The sequence below is a fragment of the Nanorana parkeri genome, unplaced genomic scaffold (genome assembly GCF_000935625.1).
Source record: "Nanorana parkeri isolate BGI_ZX_2015 unplaced genomic scaffold, ASM93562v1 scaffold1071, whole genome shotgun sequence".
Taxonomy (NCBI): Eukaryota; Metazoa; Chordata; class Amphibia; order Anura; family Dicroglossidae; genus Nanorana; species Nanorana parkeri.
In genome coordinates, this window is record NW_017307339.1 from 191,005 (window position 1) to 215,432 (window position 24,428).

Genomic DNA, 24,428 nt, shown 5'->3' on the forward strand with positions numbered 1-24,428 from the left:
GGCAGTGTGAATCCTAAGAGGTTTTAAAACAAGGCCTTTATTAAATGCAGACATTTGGAAAGCTACTTGTTTCTAACACATGCATAAAGTAGGCTGTGAGTGAAAGTTTGCTTGTTGGCATCCCTTCTCAAACCTTAATAAACGTCTTGGAGTCACGTATAATAGTGTTGTACATCCTCATACTTTGAGTAATTTGCATGGAACACATTTCAACTGTTAAACAATGCATTCTAATTCTAGCCAAGTAATTGCCCCATCTGTTTCAATTTTGTTGGATCAATTTGCTTTTAGTCTGCATTTTATGTAGCCTATTTGTATTGTAACTTATGGCATCTTAGAACCTCCTCAGGTTACAGCTGTAATCATAGGTCAAGTGGTATTAAGACAAAAGACTAGTTTAGTACCACTATGAACCAGCTTCTAATATGACCTTAGGCAGTGATTACTCTGTCTCCATATATCACGTACCTAAATTACGCTGAAATTTGTTCAACGGAGAATACCTACAAATATTAGCAAATTTTTAAACAGAGCAACATTTCTAACACTGACAAGTAAAAATGGGCATCTTCAATTAATTTCAAAAAACTTCAAATAAGGATGGTGCAACCTTTAATCAAAAGTTTTCTCAATATAAAAATAAGGAAACTAACTACTTTTAAAGGATATTCGAATAATTAGGTTGGCTGCCCACTGGCAGATAACAAAGTAAGATTCTTTATCTAAGCACCCATAGTGGGTAGAAGCAGCTCAAATTACAAATCTTTTGAAGTGGTAATTAGAGATCATGCATCAGAAAAAAAAAATGTATGGCTAGAATTAATAAAACTGGAAGTCAAGGAACCGGAATAAAGACAAAGGTTTGTAGAAAAAAAAAAAACGATTTGCATTAAAATCCTTCAGTTACAAAAATGAATTGTGAAAGTACCATAACATCATAGAATCAGGTCACATGATCTGCTGGTCGGTTTCATATTTCTAAATATGCAGCCTAAAGGTGGGTATATACTGTTCGATTTTGCTCCTTAGTGAAAAAAAAAAAATCAGATTCCTCTATCCATGCTAAACAGTGTGGATGGAAAAATCTCATGCTGCGGCTATAGTATTTTGACACTTTGCCTCACTGACTGCCAAAATACCTGAACAGTGTCTACATCTGATTGGATGCAGGTTTTTGGCCGACAATTTTCTGCCCGTCTCCTTCGATTTTTCATTTGTTGGATGTCTGAGGGAAGCTGGCAGATCAGGCCACACATTGAGTGAAATTTGCCCTTTTCACCAAGAATCTGACAAAGTTCACTCTCTACACAGCATAAGAGGAGTAGTGTTGCAAAGACTTAGGTTGGTAACATGTGACTTGGATACAATTTACCCGTCAAAATATTGAAGACATGACACAGAGCAGTAATCTCACAGCTTGTATGGGTAAAGAGATTGGCGCTAATGTCACAGGAGCTTTCACATTTCACACTATGGTGGCACTGACATGGCAGGACTGCAGCCATTTTATGGTGATTCCACCACTAAAACATAGGAGTTATGTCCACATTACCGTCTTGCATTACTGATCACTAATGCTTATTGCAGAATATTAGCCACTGAAAAAAAAGGTAACTGGGTTCTTCTCTTACAATTTTGTTGTTTATCCCAAGATAAAGTATAACAGAAACCCTACTGGCATTTAATAAATCAAAGATGTTATGCTACAAAAGCAAGAAGCCTGCATGGTATGTTTGAGAAACTGATAAGAGTATCCTTTTAACACATGCATGAACTCACACATCACAAGAGAAAACAGATCTGTAGTTTAATAGCTTCTGTACTGAAGCCCATATCTTCTATTGTCACAACTGAAAACTTGCCAATTATGCATCCACCAGTTTTTTATGCTGTCTAAAATATAATGGCCCTGAATACTTATTACAAATGAAAATAAAAGAAGGCTATGAGGACACCCTTTTTGTTTCAGTTGCCTATATTGAAGAGCATCACCTGTGAAATAAAGCTGTATAACGAAATAAGCAGAAATTATGGCTTTCCTCTGAGAAACATATTACAATTGCATGGCCTAATTAAAGGTGACAGGTGCTGAGAAATGTGTTTACTTCCATTGATAAGCTCTCTGAAAATGCAAGCTATCTGGCAGACATTCTAATGCAATGGCTTCAGTACCTTGAGTCACTGACCTGAATTAAGTATGAAGATCAGCAGTTCTAACTTGATGCATGTTTGTGCTGGGTCTGTATCTTAGAAACTACTAAATCCATTCTATGACCATGACATCCAGCCAACTAATATTTTCAGAAGTAGATATCCTATACACAGTTCTCTCTGCCAGGTAAGGTGATGCTGCAGTGTGGTAGAACTGTTGGTTTGCTCATTTCTCTTTGGCGGTGATATTGCAGCATCATGGTTAAATTACACCTGGCAGAATTTTTGGCACGGTACAGCTGTATGATTTGATAAAACATGGTGGATAAGGTGATAATGAATTATGTCGGAACTGCTGGCATGAGGAAACAACTATACTACAATATATTGGGCTTCACTTATAGAGTCATGTGCCATGAATAAAGTAATTTTAAAGTCAAAAGATTTTTAAGCTATTTCAAATGCTGATTGAATCATTTTCAATGGATGCTGTTCCTTAAAGTTTAAACGTTTTAGTTTCCTGCAGAATCAGCTGGTCCCCTGAGCACTGGCTCTGACATCCTATTTTAGGGTGGTTCCTTTCACTTACAGGGAATCACCCTTGTGTGTGCTAGTAAGATGTGTGCGTCTCCACAAAAACACAGATACGGCAAAGCAAGACACTCCATTCCTCCTCCCGCCTTCTCTAAGCTAGTAAATGAAAGCTGCTGGAGACTGCTCTGTCCTTTGTGATTTTGCACTGGAGAGGAAGTTCAGGGAAGTGTTGATGAAAGAGTTGGAGCTGTTTGGAAACATAAAGACTAAATATTTGGGCAACAATTTGCTAGACAATGTAGGTTTGTTTGATCTAGACTCGTTATTGAGAAAATGGTTTGAGAGTTTACTACTACTTTAAAGTGTATGTAAACCTTATAAATGAATCTCTCATCCGCTTTCCTTTTGGTATGTTAAATATACTATAAACGTATTGTTGTTACTTGTTAAATAAGTGCAAAAATACCAGAAGATCCTGCCAGAAATCTTGTGAGTTGATAACATCCTCTCTGCCCCTGCTGATTTATCAATTAGCATTGTCTTAAGCTTTGTCTGTGGACTACAAAATACCTTCGCTATATTTTAGAGATGGGGGTGGTGCTCTGTAATCCTAAACCACATTTTGTCCTTGGGCGGCAGCGCTACTTCTCCACAGACACAGTACAGTAAGAGAGTGATGTCACCTTAGGAAAGGAAGTGTGTTATTGGTAAGATCACCAAAAAACCTGAAAAAATAAATCTAATGCAGCCACCACATCTAAGGACTGATAATCTGCAGTATATTACATTATTATTATTATTGTGATTAGATACATTTCATCTCTTTGAACACTGCCATTGACTAGTGGCATACACAATATTTTTTGCGATCATACCACACTGGAATGCAGAGCATTCTATTACCACGCGGTCCTGTGCGGTCAATCGCACTGCGAGCGGGGGGCGTCAGTGCCATTGAACGCAAGGAGACTTTGTGTAGGCAATCCAGTGCGTTCCGGGCACAGGCTGGTGGAAACAAGCCCTCAGGCCCTGATTTCCTAGACTCATAGAACCTTGTTAATTGGCTGCTGACTAGGCATCATTAGCAAGCTGCTGCTACTAAAGCCTTATTACACCTCCCTGTCTCCACCCACCCGTCAGTGAGGGAGTATGGCTGCATGTTTGCTTCCTGGGCAAGAGCAGGTACAGCTCAGCGGCTTTACAGTAGACACGGCAGTGTCAGTGCAACTTCAGACTGGCATAAGGGCATACCTTGGCTGTGCGGAGAGGCCTAGGATCAGAGCTATGCTGTCAACTCTGGCAACTGGACCCTAGTGTGTTGGGGTGCCATTTTGAATGGCACCCCAAGCACAAGATGATAGCACATGTGATGAGTGCTATAAAAGCACCGGAACAGAGAAATTTAAATGGCTGTTAGTTTTTCAGTGTAAACAACAGCGAAGATTTGAGCAGGAATTACACACCTATGTGCTTTCCCGCCAGATGCTTCAATGTTGCACTTTGTATTGAATGTCAATGCACATCATTGAAGTGTGTCTTAACACATTTGTTGACATACATTTTGATGTGTTTCCATTGATTTCAGTGGAAAACCCAGAAAGCCAAAACACCGAGGTGTGAGCAATGTACGGTAATGCACGTTACATGCCTTGGTGCTCTGCATTTCTGAATGCCACCCCAATGCACACGAAAAACACGTGTGCTACAGATCAGTGCACCACATCACATGGTATCCTGTGCATTGTGCTGCTATAAAATGCAGTATAATCCAATTTAAAATGCGTTGCTGTGTTTAAAATACATATTTTGTATTCCCACACTCTCATTGTATGAGTATAAACTTTTTATTACATTTTTTCCATGTTGTGGCATTGAAGGTTTTTGGAAAAATTTACCAAGCCTTGCTCTCACTACTGTTAAGAACCACTCCACTATACGATTTGTGGGGAATAGCTAGAGTAATGTTATGGTGCACTGCCAGGAAAGTATTACTTTGTATAATTTTATTATGTTCTTAAGTCCAATATATGAAAAGGAAAAGTCCCAAAACATTTTTTATACATTACATTTTATAAATTGTACTTTATTCACATATCACTTCACAATTGCATAGTGCCACGAATGATCAAAAATAATACATCTGTTATAAACCAATAAAAACATCACTAGGCAGTGTGTGTGAGTGTCGGGGATGGGGAGTGATATAGCACTGTCAGCAAGCTGTATTTTTCAGTTATAATTGAAAACAAAGGTGAAATCTGTATAAGTACCAGGGAACTGAGAACAAAACAGAGTTATACTGGTGTCATTTACTATATCAGCGAGCCACTATGGGCTCAAACAAATGAGCTTGCACATAAAATATGTTCTCCAAGATACTGAAATATTTCTCATTTGCATTTAGATTTCAGAGATCAGCCAGTGTTACTGACCTGATGTGTACACACATTCTGGAGACGCTGAAAATGGAGATTGAACACACATGTTTATTCTACACGTTAAAAGAATTGTAGAGTCTTACTAACAGTGTTTACAGGAATGTGACAGGGAGAACGAGAGGTCTTGAAAATAATTTGTAGAGCTAGCATATGTCAAGACCAAATAGTTCTGGCAATTTAGTGCACAAGCTTTAGTTCCAGGAACAAGCTAGATCTGAATCACGTGATCCTGACAGTTACTAACGTTTCCAGGATTGTATTCGTTTTGCAGTTTTAAAAAATGTTATTTCTAAATCCCTCTTATAATAATTAGATTTATGTTAGTGCAACACAATGGGGATTTTTTTTCATGCAAATTTCTCATGTGAGTTACAATAATGTTGCAATCTTAAACTGAAAAAAACTCTAGGTTTAGCGGCTTATATTTAAAGTGATACTAAACTCAGCAGTTAAATCTTAAAAATGCATTCAAGTAACTTAATAACAAAAATGTATCTGTAGATCCTCAAATCACCTCTGAATTGGCGCTGACACTGTCCTTTCTTCTGGAGGGCGGCTACTTTTGATCCCCATGGTCCCTGTGTGTGTTCTAGAGTAGTCACCTCTCCAATCTCACTCCTGTGATGGACAACAGTCTTGCTTTTAGTTACTAGTTTGTATTGAAATTATAGTCTATCTTGGGGGTGAGCTTGGAGTGGTGGCTACATACACAGGGACCATGGGAACAAAAGTAGACACCCCCCAGAAGGACAGTGCCAACATGAATTTAGAGATGATTTGCAGATCTACAGCTGAGTGATACACACATAAGATACATTTTTGTTAATACTTAAGGTACATAGTTACATAGTATTTGAGGTTGAATAAAGACATTAGTCCATCAAGTCCAACCTATTAGGATCTCATTCTAGGAGTACCTGTACCCTTGTATATTACGGTCCCTTAAGAAATCGTCCAAAAGTTTCTTGAACAATTCCACATTCTTTGCTGAAATCACTGTCTGTGGCAGTGAGTTCCAGACCCTAACTGATCTTACTGTGAAGAACCCCCTTCGCCCCTTGTGCTGGAATTTTTTTTCCACCAATTTTAGGTGGTGGCCTCTAGTTTTTGTAATGGAGTTAATTTTAAACAGTTTATCGCTAATGTTGCTACCACCATTGAACATTTTGTACATGGAGATCATATGCCCCCTTAATTTCCTCACCTCCAATGTGAACATGTTTAAATTTAGTAGCCTTGTCTCGTAGCTCTGGTCCTCCATACCCCTAATTAGTTTGGTTGCCCTCCGCTGGACTTTTGCCAACTGAAGGGCATCTTTTCTTAGTACTGGTGACCAGAACTGGACCGCGTACTCCAGATGAGGTCGAACCTCGATGATCTATCAAGTGGCAAAATTATAGACTTGTCCCTGCAAAAAAGGTGCCATTTACAGATACCCTGTGGACACGTTCCCGTAGCCAGTTCTCTATCCACGTACGAGGTACTTGAATGCATTTTTAAGAATTAACTCCTGAGTTTAGGGTCACTTTAAAAAGTACTGTTTTAAACAATACCATCATCTTGGACTCCTCAGTAAACCTGCAAATATACACAGACCTCGGATGCAAATAAATGAATGTACCTTTTCATTGCTATGGTCTGGCCAGGGATAGTCAATGTTTATGCTGTATACTGTAGCATATGCTGGACTTGTGCCATAAAGAAAAAAGGCCATGTCTCTCTCTGGCTTGGCTAATGTGACCAAAACAGCCATTACTCTCTATGCAGAGTATATGCAAAACTTTTTAGATGATGTTGGGAATTCTAATATATGTAAACAGGGCTGACCATGGTACATTTACAAAGTAATGAGGTAGATGGGAAGAATGTTTACAACTGCACCTACCCCTTACATTCGTGACACCATGGCAAGCTATAGAACATGTCTTGTTAGACCTAAATGGGCTGCCCTGAAACAATAAAGAAAGATGATCAATATCTAAACAATCAGAAGCCAGTTAATGATTATCTCTGGCTGTATGCGGTCATCCTCTGACGTCTTGCGCTGTGGCCAGTATAATGCAAAGGTTTAGCTCAAAGTCCAACATTCAAGTATTTTAAATTTGCCATATGCAAGCATTGCAAAATCAAACAAGGGTTCACTACTTGACAGATTAAGTGGCTGGGTCAGTGGGTGCACGGCCTGCTTTACTATAGCACCAAGCTATTTTCATTTTAATGATTACTACTCCCTTACAAATATGCAAAAGAAACAAAAGGCAAAAATTCCTTTAGAAACAGTCTTCAAATAATCTGCATTGCATTCCTGCACAGCAAGTGTTCACTGACAGGGTCAAAGGGATTTGGTGTTTTGGGATTAGTTGAGGGAAGTGGCAATCAGTGGAAAATACTGGTCGCAGAAAGGTGAGGTCGGGCAATCATTTTACAAATGTCACCCGGAATCTAGATGTTCACATGTCGACACTAAACATGTACTCTGGAGAAAAGGATTAGATTTCTCATGAAACCAGCTTAGTTCAAAAAAATGTACACAAAACTAATGGTGCCTGTAGCAGGGCCTGACAACTAAACAGATTCTCACTGAACAGCTTAATTGTAGTGCATGGCCTTGTGCAAGACAAGTGTCTAAGAGAAGAAGAAAAAAAAATATGGAGTCTGCAGTAGCTAATCAGCACCCTTTCTGTGCTTTGCCCCCTAATGGCTGTCATATAAGAATTGGGGGTGAGGGAGATGAAGGTAAAGACAGCAGTCAAATTTTGACAACCAATGCCCCAAAATAGTATTCTAGCTCTTGGTTGAGGTTCTGCCTGTATGTGGTATTTACACCTGCAAAGAAATATCTGCGCATCCACTTTCCAGACTGAGCAGATGATTGAAGCATTATGCTGTGTGAAAGATATTGAGAAACACCCTAATCCAGTAAAAAAAAAAAAGGACTATTTCTAAAATATTGCCTTCCCACCTATAAACACACATACTGTATATTATATAGGCATCATCAGCTCAGTCCAGAATCTGAATACTACGATTTTCAATTTAAAAGAAACCTATATTGGAGCTGGCATTGAGTACATCTCCATTGTTTATTTCTTGGCTGCCACTGAGTTATAGACCCTAAACAAGTATGAAGATCAGAAGTTCTGACTTCACACAGACTTTCTAATCTTCATGTTTGTTCCAAGCCAGTGACTCAAACTATTGAAGCCAGAGACAGCCAGGCAACTAGTATTCTTCAAAGGAGGTCAGCAGTGTCAGTTGCCATATTTTTCTCACTACAAGTTTCGCCTTAATGAGCTGCAGATACTAAAAGCTCTTACTATAATCTGGCTGTTGTATGTGGATGTATGTCCAATTCTGCATCCAGAATAAGGGGCCAGAAGATATTTAGAACTATATGTCCAGATGTTTTCTACACAGTCATATATATTAATTATTCTACAGCTAGATAAACATACATCTGATCTAGATCATCTGGTTTTTAGGTTCCTTCCAGCGTTATATGTAAAGCTACAAAACAATACTGTAAAATAGACTGCATGTTATAATTTACTACTGTCCAGTGTATTCCATTTAAGTGCACCGTGTCTTCCCTTTACTACATTTCATTACTTTGAAAATAGAGCCAACAACACATAATCTGTATTATTCCTCTCATCAAATATCACTTGATATATTTCCATCATAGAGCAAACTGTGAAACAAATTTTACCAGTTGCAAGAGTGCATATTTAGTGATTGTGGTGTTTGCATTGCTTTGATGTAGATGACTGGTGGCTGCTGAAATAAAACTGCATTAAAATGCTTCAGCTACAGATGTGGAATAAAATAATATATCCAACAGCAAAAGAAAAAAAAATACAGGTGCTTTTTACAGTAACTAATGTGATTCCAGTCTTACTATTGCGGTTTCAAAAATACAAGATTAACACCCGATAGCCTGTGGCAAGATACTATTATTATTATACAGGAATTATAGAGCGCCAACAGTTTGCGCAGAGCTTTACAATATAAGGAAGACATTACAATTACAATACAATTCAAGACGAGCTGGTAAGGAGGGCCCTGCCCCTGAGGGCTTACAATCTAAAAGGGAGGGGCAAGTGATACATGAGGAGGTAGCTGTGTAGGGATGAATTGTTTGAGAAATTGATATTTCAGTGGTTAGGAGCGTAGGGGACGGTTAGGGTGATACTTAGAGACAAGGTTTGAGATATAGACAGGGGCTGAGTTGTGAATGGTTTTGTAAGTGGTTGTTAAAATTTTGAAGGATTATATATACTATAAATATACTAATGGATAGAAAAGTATCATCTCTTAAAGGAGGAAAAAGGTCAGCAATTCAGTACAATTGGATGGTCAGTACTTAAAGCCAAGAATTCATTCTGCAGTTTACAATGAACGTGCACAGACCCCAATAATAACAATTCATAGTGATGAAGGGAGGGCACCATACTTTATGGTATTAAGTATTATGCAAGGGAAAGCCAAAATGAGCCATTGAAACCAAACTCTAGGCAGATATTAAAAAAATAATAAATCAGCTCTATTTGTATTAATAGATCATCACGTGTATTTTTAATGCAAGCAGAGTAAATACCTGAATTTGACTCTTGAGGCAGAGCTCAGACTGGGAGAGGAAGAAGCAGCACAAAGATTCAATTGGCTGTGCTGCAGTGCTCATGTGCTAACTAGGAACATGCTAATAGCAAGAGAGAACAGAGTGAAAAGGGGATGAGCTTATCAGTCTGTTGTGTCTCTATTATTATTATACAGGATTTATCTAGCGCCAACAGTTTGCGCAGCGCTTTACAATAAAAGGAAGACATTACAATCACAATACAAATCAAGACAAGATGGTAAGGAGGGCCCTTCACTATTTAATGTATAATTACAGGGTGGGGGAGGGACAAGACCTGCAAGTGCTTATTAACTGCACCTGACAACAATCAAGTCCCCAGGCCTGCAAGATAGGGCTTTGCTGTTTAGCTGGCCATACAGCTTACAACCATCGCAAGACTTTTGTCTTACGATGGTTGTAAGGTAATTTAAAAAGCTTACAATCTGCCCATCTTGGACAGGCAGATCGTACTTGCTATCATCGCATCGATTCCGATGACTGCAATTCTGAACGAGCAGTGTGCGCTTGCGCACACCGATCCGTGCGGCATTTGTCTTACGAGCATGCCACAAACCAGCCGAAAATCGTACGATTATCGGCGGGTTTTCAAACATACTCGTAAGACAAAAGATGTGCGACCGTACAGTAGAAACGGCTGCACACCTTCCATATACCTGCCGATTATCGTTTAGACAGAGCTGTGTAAACCTCAGTACTGGATGGGCAGATACATAAATCCTTTGGAGGGTAAAAGCAGCTTCCGTATTGGTATTTCCTCTTTGTATTTAGCTGTTTGCCTGGAGTTCTCCTTTTAAAAAAATATCTGTGTGATCTACTACATGATTATTAAAGATATTTCTGTTCATCAGACCTCTTATCAGTCTGCACTGAGTATTAGTTTGGCTTCTTAACCAACTATAGTTTACAAACTCTTAACCTCTCATGTGGACAATGTTTGTTTGCGGTAGGTAACAGTGAATTGCTGTGAAATAAAATATCACATTAGACGTTTGATCTTTGACTCTTCTCCATCCTTCATGACACAGTTTTTGTAAACGGAGGTCAAGCATTTGTTGAGGGCAAACACATCTAACAAGGCTGCTTTAGCTCTATAATCAAGCCCTTACATTCCATGGTTTATACAGGTCCATGAAGTGGTGTGGAAACTTCAGCCAGTAAACCTATTATTCATCCCTATAGACAGAATCCGTGACACCAGAAAAAGATCAGATCTTCCAGCAAATCGCAGACCACCAGGAACATTACAAAGTATTAGCCTTACAGGACGAATTAATAAATATATTAAAGAGCATTATTTAATATGTGGGGAAACTCAGATTGGCTTAACTATATTTACTAGGTGGATATAGTGCATTTACAGGTTTTATAAATCTACACATAGTAGAGTAACCACATGGTTGTTATACATCAGAATATCCATGCACCTGAAAATAGATACACTTATGTGTCAAGGGGTCCTGGTTAGGATTACTTGTTGCTCAAATCAACCATTTGCATCCAAGGTTTCTGGAGCAGCATACATCTTTTTTTGGAGGGTGACTTAGTTGGCTTGAGAAGCTCTGCATGCCACAGAAGTCATGGTGCTGCTTTGGATGACTAATCCATTCCAGCCACCTGGCTGCTAGACCAGTCTCTGCAGCCTCTTCTCCCCCACACTCCAGCAGTCTAAGGACCCAAGATATCATCACGTCTAATGCAGGTCCATTCACCTGCATTAGACCTGAGGATGCCAAAGGACATACCAAAGCCGGAGTAGAGGGGAAGAGAGGTGAGTGCCAACTGCTGCAGGACCGAGGATTAGGTGGGCATATCTTCTGTATTCCCTAGGGGAAAAAAATGAGCAGATAACCCTTGCAGTGTAGGGGTAACTTCACTGGAAGGGTTAACTTGGTTAATTCCTAGAGTTTTACTTCAGTTTCCACTAAAAATACTTACGAATTTTAAATAGTATTTAATAGGGATGCACCGAAAATTCGGTTGCCGGAACATATCGGCCTAAAACTGCACTTTTGTCAAAAAGCTGAAACTGCCATCTTTCGGACGAAATTGTGGTGCATTCCTAGTTTCTCTCCTCCTTGCTGTGCGCTGCTGTGTCCCCTCTGACACAATGCAGCATCCAGCAGGGACACGAGAAACTGTCAGAGGAGGCGGAGCTGTGCGGGGATGATGGGCTCTCCTCCCGCACCGCTCTCCTGATCTGTCACAGCCGAGCAGGGCAGTGAGGGGGCAAAGCCAGGTGTCACAGGAGTCAGTTGTCAAAATAGACCAAGCTCTCCTCCAGCACCGCCGGCTCAGCCACCTGTAACAGTGAGTCAGGCTGGAGTGCGGGTACAAGCAGTCCGTGATCAGTGATCGCGGACTGCTTGTAAATAATTGAGGACATAGTATGTTGACTGTGTTCCCAAATATTAATACATGGGAAGTGATCTTAATCACCTCCTGTTCATTCATGATTATGGAGATAGTAAACATACTATCTCCACAAGTTATGAATGAACAGCAACACTCAGTATAGAGGATTCCTGTTCATTATACAGGGGCTGCAGAATAAGAGATTGAGGACTCTGTGTCCTCAATCTCTTTTTCTATTTGAAAAGGGAAATATCAGGGGTTTAGACCCCCGATACTTCCCCAGAGCCCCCGACAGTAGTTTAAAAAATAAAAATATGCATTAAAAAATAAATATTTAAAATAAATTTAAAAGGTTAGAAAGAAAAATAATTTTCAGTTTCGGCCTGACTTTTTTTAATTTCGGTGCACCTCTTGTATTTAAAAAAAGTGATACTTTACTGAATTCAACCTCTGCCATATAGCACATCTTGGCAGATAACAATACTTTCTCTTTTTTTTATAAATTTCCAGAATGCAAGAAAGGGAACTCTCCTTAGATACTTATATACAGCTTCCTTACTGAAACCACTGTGAGCTGCACAGTACATGAATGGCAGTAACAGTCATATTAGGATGATTCAACAGGCACTACTTTCTAGAAAAAAGTAGGACACCTATATATAACCAAGAAAAACAAGGTATGTATAGCTAAATGTTACAAGTAGTAAATGTTGTAGAAAACTTTGTTCTTTCATTTTCATGGTTTCAGTGGAAGACATCTCGTGGGACTTAAAATGGCAAGCATGACATATAGGCAAAGTACACAGGGAGTTAAGGTGCATTGTCCATGCATTTTTCACATGCTTGGAAACAGTGTACTTTTTCCCCAAACAGCTCAGTACGCAGTTCTGCATTCATAGAACATAGATACACTTAGCATCAACGTTCAAGTCATGTTTGCCATGGATGTAGCACCGCATAACTTGTCTTCTGCCTAGGCACGAAAGCATTGGCAGTGAGGGTAGGAGAAGGCCTGAGTAGCATGTGCACTGGATATTCTATGGTATGCCCTTGTGTACTTAGCCTTAGTGATCATTTAGTATTTGTGTCAGGGAGGTGCAGTCAGGGGAGGCAGATGAGGCAGAGCCTCACCTAGTATTATGGAGGAAAAAGCTGTCAGCTTCAACCATAAAATGTTGTTCTAGATCTTGGTGATCATTTATTGATGTCACATGTATCAGAAAAGCCAACGTTTCGGGGCTACGCAGTGTCCCTTCCTCAGGGCAACATAGTGACCCTGCACGGCCCCGAAACATTGGCTTCTCTGATGCATGTAACATCAATAAATGATCACCAAGATCTAAAAAAAAAAAAATTCTGAGTGCTGGTGATTCTCCATTTCTCTGAACTTCATGTAAAATGTTTGTTTTTTATAGTAAAAATACAATTTTACACAATACAGAATGAATATTTCTTACATATTGTGACACGTTAGGAATTTACTCATGCAGCTGCTGTTAGGCCCACATTTAAGAAACTGGGAAAGCTGTAAATGGAGGCATGTATGCTTAGGAGCTAGGGGTTTTTTGTTTTTTAGGCTGCATAAAAGTAGTTCTGAGGTTGCTTGAGAACCTAGGGCCATGTCACACAAGCGACAACTTGCCAGTGACAGTATTGCTAACAGACTTGAGGGAGCATGATGTCGCTCCCTCACTAATGAGGAAGATGTGGCAGAATTGTGGGCCGGTAAGACAGCTATTTCATAAGGATAAGTAGAAGACTCTCCTAGGTAATTCTGCTCCAGGAAATGTCCCGCCAACAGCAATGTTGCATTGCCACTGGAGTTAATCATATTCTCAGAGGCTCACTGATTTCAGTTAGCTTCAATCAAGTCAAACTTATTATTGAAGGACCAAAGTGGTAAGTTCCCAACGCTCAACGTGAGTTTCCACACTAAGGGATTTCTACATTTTCGATAATTTTAGTTTTTTCGGCTACCCTGGGCCATGCTGGCTCTAAGGTGGCATGGACTTTATCCTTCAGGATTGACATATCACATCACTGGTTCATCCCTGAACAGGATGTTAGTCCACGCAGAGGCATGCTTGGCATTTGCCTAGTTATTGAATCCCAGCTTAAACAGCATCTTTGAGTGATTTGAACAGGTGATGTACATTTATATATTCTGATCTTTGAAATATTATTGCTACCCTATCTAGGGTTCTTAGATAACACTGATTTGGATGTGAGCCCGCTTTTACTCTTGGAAGCAGATACCAATATTGATTGTGACCCCTAATTTGTCCATATTTACATGGTAGCACGGCTACCATACCGTCTATTATGACCTTTACTCCCATACTATGAGAACAAGCAAGTCTTGAGCTGTTATTCTGGGCATGATATCAATCCACTCTTCCATCTGCAGATGCTGTTTTGGGGACATTTATATGGACACTATTTTGAAGAAATATGTTTTCTGTTTTCAGCTACAAGTGGATATTTTGGTGCTGAGGGATATTTTACTCAATGTCTGCCAGTCTGGGGCACGCACACACAAACCTTGAATGTTCTACTATATTTCAAGTAACTAAAACTTACTTCATCACAACTGTTATTTTCTTGTTGGAATATGGCTCTTTGCTATTGCCATTAAAGTAAGAGAAACTAAGGCAGTTCACACCCTTATAGGATTAGTGTTGAGAACATTTGTGGATCATCTGAAATTAAAATCTATTGAAGACACCTACCCTGGCAAGCACTCAGGGACATTGTTTTGAGAAAGGACATATTTTTGCTCATGACTAGTATCTTCACACCTAATTACAAATTGCATATAAGGACCTTTTGCTAGGTTTGGCCCTTTTCCTAATTTAAATGTTTTTAATAAGGTGATCTTCTTTCCACAGGGTACAAATAATATATGCTGAAAATGTTAATAAAGTTTTTGCAAAACTATTTGTTGCTGATACCATAAGCTTTTTTTCTTTGTCCTATATAAATTGTTTTATTGCCATCTGCTGTTTTTATTGGGGGATTTACCCTTATTTCCTGTCCCAGTGACAGCTATGTCACAAGGACTGTAAGGCTGGGTTCACACCTAGGCGTATCGAATATTCGCGTTTGTCGTGCGCTTCGTGCCGCACGTTTTTACCGTGTAGCACGTTCATACGGCCTGTAATACGCCCAGGTGTGAACCATACCCATAGGAAATAATGGGATTTCGGTGTTTGAGCGTTTTGCAGAGCGCAGGAACGCGCTACAAAACGCCCAGGTGTGAACCAGGCCTAAGTGATAAGATCTCTCTCTCTTTGGTGGCAGAGACAACATCAACACCTGCACCCTCTAATTTCTTATCCCGGAATTATATCCCCAATAAGGACACAAACAGCAAAAATAACTTGACACAGGTTCTGACTCTTACCCATGACTTTAAAAAAAAGAAAAAGCTTTGGCTGGAGTTAGGCTTTAACAAGGTAAATGTGTATCAGAAAGACATAACAGATATACATTTAAAATTACTTATCAGAGCTCAGTTCTTTGAAGACTAAATCACCCTCAGTGAAAAATAAATGTATTATGTTAAAATAAAATGTTATCTTTAAGGTGTTTGTAGACTACAAGTTCAAAGTGAAATCAGTGATGGCAAACATAAATCTTTAGACTATACAGTAAGTGGTAGATTACAGTAGAGCAACAACAAAACTTTAGCACTTAAAACTCCCTTTTCTGTCCATTAGGTTGCATACTATGTGATGTTTTATGCCTTGGCATTGTACGTTTCTGTGTTAACAAGGAAAATAAATTGAATAAAGCAGACAAAATAAAAACATGTATAGCAACAATGTATTAGGTGCACATTTAACCAAGTAAACCCACCAAAAGCATATGCCTTACCACAGAAAGCAAATTATAAAAAAAAAAACACTAATTAGTAAAACTAAAAGAAGCAATTAGGAAATGAGTTAAGTGAATGTGTTCACTTTAATGCCCCCCTCCTCTGCTGCACATACTCACTTTTCCTTCAAAAGTCCTGTGTAAGCTCTGAGTTGTTCCAGCTGGCACTTACACAGGCCTGAAAACTCTTCCTGCCCACATTTGACAGCACGGACCAATTACCAATGCTGTCACCAATAACTCACAGAATAATGTACATGCTCTTGCACACCGAGAAATACCAGGTATTTTCTTGTATCCCACTGACTAAACAGACCAGCAAAGGCATGGAGGAAAGACAAGTATAAACTGCTGGGGAAGGAAGGGGGGAATGAAAGCAAACCTGTTGCTTATACTTCTAAAGCCAGAGTCTGACTCCTGTATGAAACTGCACTAAAACGTTAGAAGACTTGTAGTGACATGGACTAAGTCTGCAGTATGCACAATTTGCTGCCATTTTGTTTTTTTTGTCTCATATTATTTATCTAAATGCTTCCATGAGCAGAGGCAAGAACAAGACCTTCTTCGGTCCTACAGGCCTCCTTGTTGGCTTCTGCCTAATCAGTGCTAAATATTTTCCCGCATGGGAAAAGCAGAAGTTTGATTAAAGCTCAAGTTTTACTGACTACAATTTTAACATTTCCACCCAGGCAATTTTACAATTGACACCATGTAAATAAAATGATTAACACCTATGCAGACTTTCTGTTACCAAGGGTTGGGGTTATGTAATTAGAACAAATTTCACACCTCCCATCCTTCTTGAATAATCAATATCTGCCTTGACACATTGCAGATTGCTTAGATAAAGGTGACTTCCTGTGTTATAAATGCTTATTAATAGCTCAAAAGTCTGGGGTGGGTGTTTTGGCAAAAATCAGTTTGGTGGCAGTGAAGAATTGGAGAACTAGTGTACAGTCAAGCAAAATAGAGTGGGAATAGGTTTATGAAGCAGTTCTTCAAATAGATCTTTGTGTAAATTAACGTACAGATGACGTTATAAACTTCTACCCTAAGTCTACTCACGACCGGACAGGTGTAGCTACTTGCAGTTCTTTAAAAAAATTCTTAAAGTTTGTAAAACAGAAAAACTAAGCCTTGAAATGAACATGACCTCCAACATTCCAGCAGGTACAGTGCACTCCTCTTCTTATCTCTCCACCTTCCTGATTATAATTTTATGTGATCAGTTAGTAAATTCTTAGATAGAATCTGCTTCAATGTGGGGTTAGGGCAATCAGAAAGAGATAAGGTCAGCAGAGTTTCTTATAGATACTGGATTGACTCATAAGTCTAATGATGCATACAGAGCATCAATGTATATTTTACCTACTCATCATTACTGATTCACACATTGATGTAGCACACCAGTCCACATCATACCCTTTCCACGTTCAGTAACTTACTCCCATGTGCCGACGTTGGCATTTGTGGACATACAGGTTTTTCTGTCCATACATTCCTTTGGACAGAAAACCTTAGCAGCTGCTGCTCCCTGTCCCACAAATGCAGGTGTATTTTACGCTCGATGAAAAATACACCTTTATTTTCTTTGCAATATATCCATATGCATGAGCCTCATCTGAGGGAATGGTTTATAATGCAGGACACTATACCCTTTTTGCTTGCTCTCTTGTACAAATAAAAGCTTGATGAAAAAGAAATGTCAGTATTAAGGCATTTTCATAGCTACCAATGGCCACGGTAAATTACAGATAATTTAGGGTAGGGTATTTCTGATTCTAGTACAGGTGCAGTGTATCCTGGATAGATTAGTAGTTGAATGAATGGTTTCACGTGTTGACTGGATTTGCACTTCAAAACACAATTCATCCTAGAGTACTAAGAATCTTTTGCAACATCTGCTTACAAGAATTGTATATAAATTGATGTACTTTATGTTTGTTTTGCAGCTTGAGAGCTATATCCAAGACAATATGAAAAAGGAGATGGTGGAGATGCAGAAGCATGCAGTGCAAAACCATACCGCTTTTATGATTGAAATAGGGACAAACCTGCTGAACCAAACTGCAGAGCAGACAAGAAAACTGACAGATGTTGAAGCCCAGGTAAACATAGATGATACAAATTACTCTCTGACATATTGGGCTTTGTGTTTGTTGCTAACACCACATTATTACTCACAGTGAAAACAAACACATTTTCCTTATATGTCAAAGAAAATTTTTTTGCCAAGCCAGGTTGTGTAAACTTTGTGATTTTTATGTAAAATATGTCTGCCATCCAACTGCACAGGAAGCAACAAGGTCTTTAAAATGCTCTATAAATCTCTGGATCAGACTTTTGTTTTCATGCTTGCCAGACTAAAGCAGATCTGTTCTCTATAAATCAGCGTAGCTAAATGTTGCCATATATCCCTAACATAGGTAGAGTTCAGTGCTGGAAACGAAAAGTCAAGAGAACATTTGGTCCTTTATTGTCAGACAAACTTATATTTTTTCCATATTAGAGATTTGCAACTATACGTGCAAAAAAAAAAAAAAACCCAGTAAAGTCTTAAATAAATAATTCAATAACTACTCTAAGGAATAAAAAGTAAAAAAAAATAATTATACTATGAAATAACAGAGAAGTGCTAAGGACAGCAACTAAAAGACCACAATATCCATTTGTAGAAGCAGAGGAGCTTTTCAATTATACCAGCAATACCACTGATTCGGTGGTCATCTTCCTTGCCAGTAACAAACATTGCAGCAGCCATCCATTCAGTGTTTACAATGAATACTCCTGAAGAAGAGCTCCACAAAACACGATTCCCTACTTCTATTGGCAAAAAGAATGGAAGTAGGGAAAACACTGTCTGTAGTGTGAAATCAAGTTGGCCCCTGGAAACCGCATTGGGATACATTGGTGCACTATACAGTGATGGTCTAATCATACAGAGTGCCAATGAAATTTGAGGAAGACTATTTACAAATAGAAGAACCTTAAAGTTATATTTCAATAGTTATCTTTAGGTGCACTGGTTGTCTTGAAGGTTTACAATGAATGATGAGTCCCAATGATAATTAAATGCTTTAGGCATGCTTTTATGTACCGTAAACTGTACCTAAAGCACAAGAAGAATTATCTACTATTTTCAGATGAATAATTCATCAGTAGTGTGTTTTTTTAAGTTTTACTTGATTCCGTTTAGGTGTGGTTTCAAGCAATTTCATTATTGACAGGGATAAATGGTACCAAATGCAATATGTACTATACATGCATTATACTGCATGTACATGTACAAATGGGCTTGAAAATGCATATTGAAAACACATGTATTTTAAAGAGCAGAAGTGTGAATGTGTCCTTACATTCAAACTTTAATCAAACTGTCACTCCAATAATAATTTTACACTGATACACAAACAACTGATTCCAACCAGAAAGAAAAAAAAAGTTTGCCCTTTCGAGGACATTACGATGTGAAATCATATCCTCAAGTAATATTTAACTTGACGGAAATGAGTAATGAGTTCTTCCTGTCAACAGATACAAGCCCCAGATGAAAGAAGTACATGTAATAGTTACACAAATAGTATTGTCTGAACGGCGTGCGGCATGATGAGGCAAATTCTGCAAACATCCAAAGTATTGTCTTCCTTCCGAGAGATTGACATCAATTAAATAAATAACATTCCTTAGTGTGATCTCACCAGAAAACAAATGTCTCAGAAAACAATGACAGCACTGAAAGAGGTTGTAATATTACATACTTTAAAAATGTTCAAGTGCGGTATCAGTCTTTAATGTTATATTTTTGCATTGCCAACTAGTAGGACATTACTGGATTTGTAAATTTCAGCTATTCCGTCTGACAGGGTATACTGAGAATGAGTTTCTTTTTAATCCAACAGATTTGTTCTGAACCTGACTAAGATATAAAACCCTACTTGGGGCTTAACACTACATGACATGACACAGTGCCTTCTTCTCTAGGGGACTCTGCTACGACCAGTGGTGGGCAGGTGTGACATCAGGAACACAGACTAGAGGCAGCCAAGAACATGCCTGACCATGCCGCCTCCAATCCATACACATGACATCACAGGCACAAAGCATTATACCAACTGTTACTTAAACTGTATAGAAAGGAAAACGCTTGGATAGAATGTAGAGGGGGTTAGACCATTTGTCAAGTTTTTAGTGCTGTGTAATTGTTGGGGAAAATCACCCTCTCTATTTGTACTTTTGAGCACTGTCCAAGAGAAAAAAAAAAGTCTGGGGAAAGGCTTAGTTTTAGAGTTGTCACCAGAACAGTTTAGGGCAACTCTTCCAAAGGGGACACCTGTTCCACTACCAAGGAGATTTCAGCCATAATTGCATTACTTTAAATAGACTACTTTAAATACCCAGAATGTGTTTAAAGACCCATATCCTCAAATAAACCCTCTAGAAATATTTAGTAATGACAATCTACAAAACAGATATCTCTAGATAATTGCAGGTTTTCTTATTTTCTGCATAGTTTATTTTTTTCCCCTCCCCATTCTTCTCGCAGTGGCCATTTTACTAGTTACTAGATCTGCCATTATTTCCCAGAACTCTAGCACATGTGACTAGACATGTGACTAGGACATGTGACCAGGACATGTGACCGTGCACATTATCTCAGGGGAGAAAAGAGATCTCATGAGACTACAGATGAAATTTCCCAGCATGACCTTGCTGATGTAAACTTCCCAGGGTGCAACACTTGGGCACAATTACATCATTTGTAGCCGAGGAAGTAGAAAAAAAATGTAAGTAAAATAAAAATATGTTTGTTTAGCTAATGAATGTGAGATGATTTCATATCGGCATGCAGAGCTGAATGCTGAGGTGATTTTTAGTCAAAGGGGATAAAGGTCCACTTTAATGTGTAATTTATGATGGGTTCCCTGTTTTAATGTGTGTTTAATGCAGTATTACAGAGGATTACCTACACAACCCACAGTGTCCATAAGCAACAGCAAAGTGAACTGATTTCCACTACTTTTTCCCATTACATGACCAGACATATTGGTTAATGACACATATGGTATAGTTAAAATAATCTAGTTTCCTTCTAAACAGGTATTCAACCAAACAAGCCGCCTGGAGCTTCAGCTTTTGGAACACTCCTTTTCAACAAATAAACTAGAAAGACAAATATCTGATCAAACAAATGAGATAACAAAATTACAAGACAAAAACAGGTACGTCTCTTCGTAAAACAATAATACTAAAGAAAAAAATCCTGTGTAGTATGTGTGTAAATAGTGTCAAAGTATATCTATAAGCAAAGCCTGTCTTTTGCAATCTGTGTCCCATTTGGGAGATCTGCCTTCATTTCCTGTCTTGTAGACACATCAGGGCATGAGAAAAAATCTTTCCAAGGTGAGGTAAATATCTCTTTAGTCACTTGTCACGGATCATGTGTTTTACCCACTATTACTGTTCTGGTGACAAATTTCCCCAGCAGAGACACAGACAGCAATAACAACCTGAAAGGGGTTCTAACCCCTCAATACTCCATCTAAATCTAAAAAGAACATTTCGGATTTTAATGCACTTTAAGTAAATGGGAACACATGCACTCTTTGAGCGATGTTTTGAAAGCTTTTAGACTTGAAACAAACTTGTTACAATTCAGTTGACACTAAATTCAATTGAAATATTGGATGAATACTCCTTTGTTGTTTATGGATGTATTGCCTAAATAAGAATAACTACAGAAAATGCTGCACAAACTGTTGGCGCTATATAAATCCTGTATAATAATAATAATGCTTCATCATGTAACATAACCCCTTTATGACACCATAACCCATATATGCAGTGTTTACCAGCACAAAAATGAAGGCCCAATTTGTCCTGAAAAAAAAACAAGATATTCACCTAGTAGTTGCCAATTTATGTACAGTTTTACTAACATGCCAATGGTGCAAAAGTAGGTTTTGGTGTTAAGGTTGGCTTTACTGTCATTGAAGGGTTAAGCAGCCACCAAAGTGTTTTTTTTTAACTTTTCCAGCATAATTCTGACAAACTCCGACACTTGTTTTGAACACCGCAGCATAATGTTGGATAACACTTCTATTACTTGAGCACTCCTGGAGCGCAAACAGCCCAACACAATGTTTTTAACAAGGTGATTATTACAGTGAGCATGCTCATTTCCCCAGTGATCAATAGAGGAAATACCATCTGTTTTCATAAAACAGCAATTGTGCCAGAGTTCAGGGGTTCTTCCTCAGGACGGAGATAAAAATCATTTCCAGAGACACAATGACATTATTCTCTCACTCTGTCTGATGCATCCCGTCCAGTGTCTGGAATATTTATGTGCTGTGAGAGAGAAAAGATGACTAGACTGCACTGTAAACATAAACTGGAGTGCATTAACCTAGATTTGTTCTTACAGAGGAACAGGACAACCTGAAAAGTTTTATGAAGTTCTGAAACAGAAATTATTTTCTGATTGAACAAAAATATTACAAACACAGCTAGTCTGAAGAAAAGATAGTAACACACACAAGCACATAGATAGATAGATAGATAGATAGATAGATAGATAGATAGATAGATAGATAGATAGATAGATAGATGACTAATGTGCAAATAATTAATTCATATTTAAACAGGCAGCAGCTAACAGTGTTTGTCTTTCAAATAAAAGTGTACCTCCAATTTTATCAAGTTCAGGAATTTCGTTTTCAGCACCACTGTAGCTCATCCATTCTATAGCTGTATGGATGGACTTATTTTAGCAAGAACACAATCCGCAGAAGCCTGAGGGTCCGAGTAACCCCCACTAGTCTATCCTTTGTATATTATTATTTATAATGAACTGAAGCCTGTTCTGAGAGAAAAGTGTAGTTAGGAATAACTGACATTTCCTTCTGAAAATACTAGTTCCCTGGCTGTCATGCTGATCTAACCGCTTATGACTTTCTGAGTTACTCACCCACATTTTTTCTCAGCACAATTTTCCTTTAAAGTACAGGTACTGAATACATCTTTCTGTAGGCAGCACTGGGGTCCTTTGGCTGTAGTGACAATCTCTGCTCACTGGCCTATGGCTTATCACCTACATATTTAAAAATCACAGGTAGTTTGGGGGAAAACAACACAGAGTGCCTCCATCATAATTTGCACTGTGTCTAGCTGTGTGAGACAGGTAGCATGAACTCTTTTGAGTGATGATATAGACATCAGTGTAATCAATTAAAAAGCTTTACACAGCTATATAGGGTGTGCTTTGAACACGGAATTTTGTGGACATAATAGATCAAATCTGCACAAAAAGTAACCAGAATCTGTTTAATGCCTGTAATGAATAAAAAATGAAAGCTGATTGGTTGTGCAGCTTGGAAAAATAATTGCACCCATTCTCCTTGTCAGCCTTCCCTTTACATCCCCTCTATTTACTTCTCTAAACCATCAAACATATGTGAGCATCTATTGTGTATGTACCTGCATTCCCCGGAGTATCATCATTTAGCTCACGTAACCCCTATTTGTCATTACTACATACCACTGCTGGAGGAGGTAGCAATCCACCTCTGAAATAAATACAACTTGACAAAATAAAGATGTGATAATAATGCTGACTTAATCAGCATTAGCTTGTAAAGCCACACTCCTGATGCCAGGGTTAAACCATGTTATCTACACTTCCATATGTATTAGGTTAGTGGAGATTTTTAACATTCCAGTAGCTACATCTGTTATAAATAGAATGTAATAAATACCCTACGCTGGCTGAACAGACAACTGACATGCCTTTTGTCACCTTCTAATGCTTAAAGAATAAAACACTAGAATGTGCAACACAATGGAGCTTGAGTGAAACTAATCAATAAAACGGCTGCTGGAATTTACCAATGGTACAGCAAATTAATGTTAAATTAGATCTTAAGATACTTTGGCTTTTCAGCATTACTGAAAAGATCTCAGTGTGTAAAACACAGAACTCTAATATATACCGGACAAACAAAGAGATATGGGCTCTGTTCAGTGGAGCTGGAAAAAAAAAAAGGTTCTCATATGTACAAACTTTACATGAGCAATTTTGATATATGAGGCCCACCACATATAAGCAGTTTTAATAATCAGAAAAAGGTAGAACATTTTTTTTTTATTAACAGCAAAACAACTATTTTGTTTAGTTACTAACTGTCTCAAATGTAAAGAGACATCCGTGGGTTTTTAAGGTATTTCCCTAAAAACATTGGATTAGCTGATGATAAAGGCACCACATGCCCAACCAAAGCAGTACACCCATTTTATAAAGATATGTGACTTTCAGGGTCCCAGGCATACACAAAAAAATACGATTATATAATTTATGACTTTACAACAATATTAACTACCTTCCGTCCATGGCCGTTTGTGAACGGCCGGACGGACGTCTGCTAGGAGCGGGAGGGCGTCTT

At 38.5% G+C, this 24,428-nt stretch overlaps 2 protein-coding genes across 9 annotated transcripts in view; one reads left to right on the forward strand and one right to left on the reverse strand.

Annotated features, from left to right (window-relative positions):
- Positions 1 to 24,428, reverse strand: part of MCPH1 (microcephalin 1) — a 238,927-nt gene that overhangs the window by 104,662 nt on the left and 109,837 nt on the right. The window lies entirely within an intron of this gene.
- Positions 1 to 24,428, forward strand: part of ANGPT2 (angiopoietin 2) — a 54,602-nt gene that overhangs the window by 4,883 nt on the left and 25,291 nt on the right. For 6 of the 8 annotated variants that reach the window (XM_018567600.1, XM_018567599.1, XM_018567601.1 and 3 more), the window contains exons 2-3: positions 17,943 to 18,098; positions 21,088 to 21,209. In XM_018567600.1, coding sequence (XP_018423102.1) covers positions 17,943 to 18,098; positions 21,088 to 21,209 — 278 coding nt within the window. Of the gene's footprint in view, positions 1 to 1,815; positions 1,820 to 7,522; positions 7,527 to 17,942; positions 18,099 to 21,087; positions 21,210 to 24,428 lie in introns of those variants that run through there. The other 2 variants (XM_018567606.1, XM_018567605.1) reach the window with 2 other exon arrangements.